This window comes from Mustela nigripes, chromosome 15 (assembly GCF_022355385.1).
Source record: "Mustela nigripes isolate SB6536 chromosome 15, MUSNIG.SB6536, whole genome shotgun sequence".
NCBI lineage: Eukaryota > Metazoa > Chordata > Mammalia > Carnivora > Mustelidae > Mustela > Mustela nigripes.
The window spans coordinates 36,929,543-36,935,542 of NC_081571.1; the positions used below are offsets into that span (position 1 = coordinate 36,929,543).

A 6,000-nucleotide genomic window follows, 5' to 3' on the forward strand; every position below is an offset into this window, starting at 1 on the left:
CTTCCTGTCCCCAAACTTTTAACAGTGAAACTTAGACAGTACTTTAAGCTATTACTCTTAACATATCTTTTTTTTTTTCTCCTTCCAGTAATATTTCAAGAAAGCCGCAAAATCAAATTATTACATGGGAAGAAAAAAGGGTCCTGTTAGTTTAAATGAGCTTTATTTATAAGGAAAATACATATTGTACTAATTAAGCCTTACCTTGGGCCCTCTTCTTCATGAATTGCATGCTCCCGTGTCACTGATACTTGCATGGTAGATGATGTTGTATGAATCTGTGGCTGCTTCAGAGCACAATGGTGTGATATGAAGTGATGCAGAAAACAGGAGAACCTTTGTCGCTGAGTCAGCTGCAAGAAGAAGTGATGTGTATGAATGTACAGTATAGGGAGATCTATGAAAGATCTAGTATCTTTCTCCCAAAAGACTCTGTTCCGTGATACAAGGAGAATTCAGTTCTTTTTGGCAGACCTCCACATCAGTTTGGAAGCAGTAAAACAACCACAAAAACAAGCCTGGTTTCTCAATGTCTTTACTCTCAATATTTTAAGTAACATTTTATTCTTGTTTTCATTTTACTTTGTTTTTAATAACCAGAAGTAATACCCGTTTCCACTGCCTGCTTTGAGTTCAATGCCGTAGTAAGAATGTAGATGAGAATGAATTATAGAGATGAGTTCAGCCATATGTGCTGTGCTTGTAATTGTTATTGGCAAAATTTGAAGTAAATGCCCTGTATCTCTTAATTGAGGAGTGGATGACTTTAAGTGATATTACATCAAGGAGGGCATAGAATCCCAGCAGATGATGTAATTATGTTTAAAAATGAGTATTATTAAATAATTCACACTTTTAATATGGAGAAATTAGGCCATTTTTCCACTCCTCCCACAAATGTTCGATCTTAATATCTAAGTAATGAAACAACACAGACTGTGTTATCCATCCTCGTGGTAACAGAGAATGCCAGTTATGACAGGCTCATTGTTTACTTTAACAGGTAATTTGTGGACCGGAATCATTTAATTGTTCTGAGTACATAATTACATGTCAGCAATTTCCAATTTAATTAAAATGTACAAATCTGAAGATTAAGGGAATTTTTGAATTATTAATCATTTTTCCACTAGGAAATCTTGTTGCTCTGCAGGAGATTTGTCCAGTGTACAACTATACGTATTTTTTTCCTTCTCTTTCGCAGACAGACAATTTTCCCGCAGAGCCCAATTACATGGGCAGCAGGCAGCAGTTTGTTCAAAGGTAAGGCCTATTAAATAACTTTCTCGGCTTCCCCATTTGCATTCGTGTCAAAATTGCTTTGCAAGAGACTACATTTCAGATTCAGACTCCTAGAGACAACACTTTCTCTTCTTTTTCTTTATATGTATTTCAGTAGCTCCACGTTTAAGGACCCAGAAAGAGCCAGCCTGAGAGACAGTGGGCACGGGGACAGTGATCAGGCTGACAGTGACCAAGACACTAACAAAGGCTCCTGCTGTGACATGTCTGTTAGGGAGGCACTCAAGATGAAAACTACTTCAACTAAAAGCCAACCACTTGAACAAGGTGAGTGAAGCCTTCCAATGCTTACAAAGTGTAAAGCTTAAGCAATCATTATAAACCTATTAGTACTGGAGTTGCAGTTTATCACGCTGGAATGGACCATTGATAATAAATCAAAAGAAACAGCAAATCCAGATCTTGTCCCAGACAGAAAGCAGCTATTCAATTCTTCAGTAATAACAGAAAAAGGAAGACCATGGATATTAATCTGTAATCTTCTTAAAATGAGAACTTGACCAAAGTCACTAGATTGTTCATATCTTTATGGACATTTCCTAACCTTTTCCATTTTGTGTTTATCAACAAGGAAAGTAGGGCATATTTAATTAGGTATGCATATCTTAATATACTAGTTTACAAGATTAAATTTAGTAAATTCACCTCATTTAGGTAAAATGAAAACCTGATTGGAATTTTAGAGCTCTTAGCAAGGTTTGTTTATTTTTAGCTTGAATTTTAGCCTCAAAGTCGTTATTCAAGAGTCAAACTACAGCGGAGCCAAAGTTTTGGCTCCTTTTTTGGATTTACATCTAAATCTGCAGGGATGTCAAATAAACACGTACTTGTTGGCCCTGATAGCGATATAATAAAGAAACACTTCTTAATAAATACATATATTTTTTTCTAAAAGTCTATCTTCAATTTTTTTTGTTTTATTAGTTTTGATGTTTTTATTGTTTCAAACACAAAGAAATATTTGCTAATGATTCACCCAAAGAAAAGTGAGCAGCTCTTTTGTGTAAGACTTAGACCCTGTGATTGTGAATATGTTTTTGTGTCTTATCATCATAAAAAAGGAAAAGAACAACTGGATAAGTCAATTTCAGAATTACAAATGCATTTATATTTGTTATACTAGTTCTCAAAATACTAATAGTATTTAAATATTCTAATGTTTATTATTTCAGTTTTTTCATGAGAAACTACTTCTCTTAAGATATTTATTGGTTGACAATTCAGAGAAAATACATTTTGCCTGTAGTGCAGTCTGTCATATCATACATACTTCAACACATATCATCTCTATTAAAATTTTAATACACACATTCACACATATATAAATTCAATGCAGACATAAGGGCATATGTTCCGTTTAATATATATTTAAATTTCTGTACTACAATTATGCTGTTTTTTAAAAGTTGGCCTCCCAAAAGGCCTTCTTTTGATAAATTTTAACTGCCAAATATACCATAGCAACTTTTTGTCTAATAATGCAACATTATGTTTTAAATTTTCAATAAAAGGTATTTGAATGCTTATAGAATATCTATAATTCCTACAAATTTGAATATTTACTTGAAGTGACTTAAGTGATCATGATGGGTTTTGATTATGTCATATTTAATATGTTAATTTTTTAGACAAAGTTTAAATAATGGGTTGTTGGATCTTAGTATTTGAATACAGAACCTAACATAGATTCATCTATGTATGTAATAAAGTGACTGACGGATAATGCACTGGCTACTTTTTGTAAAGCCGCATAGAGTAAGTAAAGAGTTTTGCCTTTATTATATTTTCGTGAGAAACTCTGTTAAGCAAAAAAAGTTTATATGCTGTTCACATTAACCCTTTAAATTTTTTTAACCACGTGAGTGATGTATTCGATGCGAAGGGGTAAGGATCCTTATAGAAAAAGGAAAAAGGAAGGGGTTTTATTCATGTCTGAAGATGTACTTTATACTGAAAGTCTGTTTTTTTCAACTTCAGTATCAGAAAATAATACCTTAAGAAGGTGGCTGTTGTTCTTAGAAGAAAGTACATTTGGCATATATTTTAGTTAATGTTACACATGAAACAATTGCTAGTGTAAGAGTGAGAATGCTAATGCAAATGTCTCCTCTAAAATGAGTAGTTGCCACACATCCTTATTAATAAATATGGGAAAGATATTAGGAATCTGAAAGCCACACTTAGATAATCTGTAATAATGAATTACAGGAGAGGTATTAACTTCTACTTTAAAACATGATTTGGGAGGATTAACTAAAGTAGTATTTCATTGATTTGTTGACTGTTTATTAATTCATTTATTTAATAAATATCTATAAATCCTTGTAATACATAAGGTGAGTTAGAATCTTTAGTAACATCAAAAATAAATTTGACTTGGAGTGTGCCTTCAAGAAACTGTATGATGAGAGATCTCTCTTTCCTTTTCCTCTTTCTCTCTCTGTCTCTTGTCTCTCTCCCTCGCCCCCTCTCTCACTCCTCTTCTCTCTATTTACCTCTGTCTGTCATCTTATCTATCTCAATGTCCATCATCTATATCAACTTTTTTCTTTTCCTTCCTTCCTTTCTTCCTTCCTCCCTTTCTTCCTCCTCTTTTTTCCTCTTTTCTTTCTTTCTTATCTATGTTTATATCAATATCCATTTACCTATCTAGATTGGAGGAGGACATTAGCATTTACTGAGTTTTTACTATCTACTATAAACATTGCTAGCTGCATTTCAATGTTAGCTTATTTAACCTCCAAACTCTCAAATACTTATCATTTTTATCTTGCATTTAAGAAAACTGAGCTTATGGGAAATTTATTAATTTGTGCAACAGGTTGGAATATTATCCTCGCTCTAGATATAGCCAAACCTTGTGTCTTTTCTACACAACTTTGTCTCCAAATGGTAAAATTTGTTCAAAGAGACAATCTGATCCACTTCTATGACTAGATACCAAATAAATATTGAAGAGTAAGTTAAAACCCGAGTTCATGTATGCAAACCTTAGGGGAGAACATCAAAATAGCTCATATGCATTGAATGAATTATTCAGCACTTAAAACTTATTATCCTATTTATTTTTCATTGCATTTATAAATAGGTAAGTAATGTTACTCTCACATTTAGTAGATATTAAGAAATTTTCTCAATATTCTATAGCTGTAAGTAGTGAAATCAGCATTAGAAATAAAATGGCATGCCTTCAGAGCTCCCCCTCCACTTACCCAGGGGTGTATACTATTCACATAATGAACAGTTTACTCAGAAATAATTTTAAAATGTTTGAAGAAGCAATCAGACATTGTCTTGGTAAATATACGCTGTTAATTTATTTGAAAAGCATCATGAGAAACAATGATTCAATGCACACTTATAAAAAATAATTTTCTTTACAGATGAAGGATGATGACAGCCATCTTTAAGCAATTATCTCATGTCAGATTTCAAATATTAAACCCATTTTTAATACCTTTAAAATCTCCTAAGAAACAAAAGTAAATTTCCTCTTAGCAGAAAGAAACCGAAAACTAAACAAAAAAGAAACCTGCTTATGAGTCTTTTTCTCTTCTAAAAATTTGTAGTAGTGCCTTGTCACATTTCAATTTAAAAAAATCAGTACATAGGGGCACCTGGGTGGCTCAGTGGGTTAAGCCGCTGCATGATCCCAGGATCCTGGGATTGAGTCCCGCATCGGGCTCTCTGCTCAGCAGGGAGCCTGCTTCCCTCTCTCTCTCTCTCTGCCTGCCTCTCTGTCTACTTGTAATCTCTGTCTGTCAAATAAACAAATAAAATCTTTAAAAAAAAATCAGTACATATTATAGTTTACATTTTTATATTAATTTAGTTGGCATCTTTCTTTGTTTAAATTTTTTCTATAAAGAAAGATAATGTTCTATTTCTAAATCAAAATATTTCTTTAACTTAGAAATTAGAATCAATTGCAAGAATAATCTTCACATTTTCAATGGAAATTTTTGTGCTAATAATGGTTTTCCTTTGCAAAAGACTTAGGCCTTTGAGATTTTATATTATTAGTTTAAATATTACTTTTTTCTTCTCTTTTGCACAGATTTTTCCATTAGTTCTGTTCCTGATTACTGCGTTTTTTGCTTCTCTCAGCTTAATCATCCCAAATATACAACATTACTATATGTTACTCATTATTTTAGCAAAAATATTTGAAAGGGTTCAGTAGTTAATTGAAAGAGTGATATAGGACACTACAGCTGGGGATAGATTTAAGGATTTTATATTAATAAATCCTCTAATAGAAAGAGGTTATTTTAGTTTCTCTTAGTGAAATTTAAAAGATTCTTAAAGAATGTTTTTAGTTTCTTTCTATTTGATTGTTTTTTTTGTGCCCTTCTTCTCTATTTGTCAATTAGATTTTCTTCATGCTCCCTTTGTCAAATATTATAGGTAGGTAGGTAGGTAGGTAAAACAACCCACTCTGACTTCTTTTTTTTTTTTCTTTTTTTTTTTAGAATTTAATTTTTTTATTTTTTATAAACATATATTTTTATCCCCAGGGGTACAGGTCTGTGAATCACCAGGTTTACACACTTCACAGCACTCACCAAATCACATACCCTCCCCAATGTCCATAATCCCACCCCCTTCTCCCAAACCGCCTCCCCACGGCAACCCTCAGTTTGTTTTGTGAGATTAAGAGTCACTTATGGTTTGTCTCCCTCCCAATCCCATCATTTT

The 6,000-nt window shown here is 32.8% G+C and overlaps 1 protein-coding gene across 6 annotated transcripts in view; it reads left to right on the top strand.

Annotated features, from left to right (window-relative positions):
- PCDH17 (protocadherin 17) overlaps positions 1 to 6,000 on the top strand; it is a 104,102-nt gene that overhangs the window by 35,291 nt on the left and 62,811 nt on the right. For 4 of the 6 annotated variants that reach the window (XM_059378077.1, XM_059378080.1, XM_059378078.1 and 1 more), the window contains 2 exons: positions 1,205 to 1,263; positions 1,397 to 1,569. In XM_059378077.1, coding sequence (XP_059234060.1) covers positions 1,205 to 1,263; positions 1,397 to 1,569 — 232 coding nt within the window. Of the gene's footprint in view, positions 1 to 1,204; positions 1,264 to 1,396; positions 1,570 to 6,000 lie in introns of those variants that run through there. The other 2 variants (XM_059378079.1, XM_059378082.1) reach the window with 2 other exon arrangements.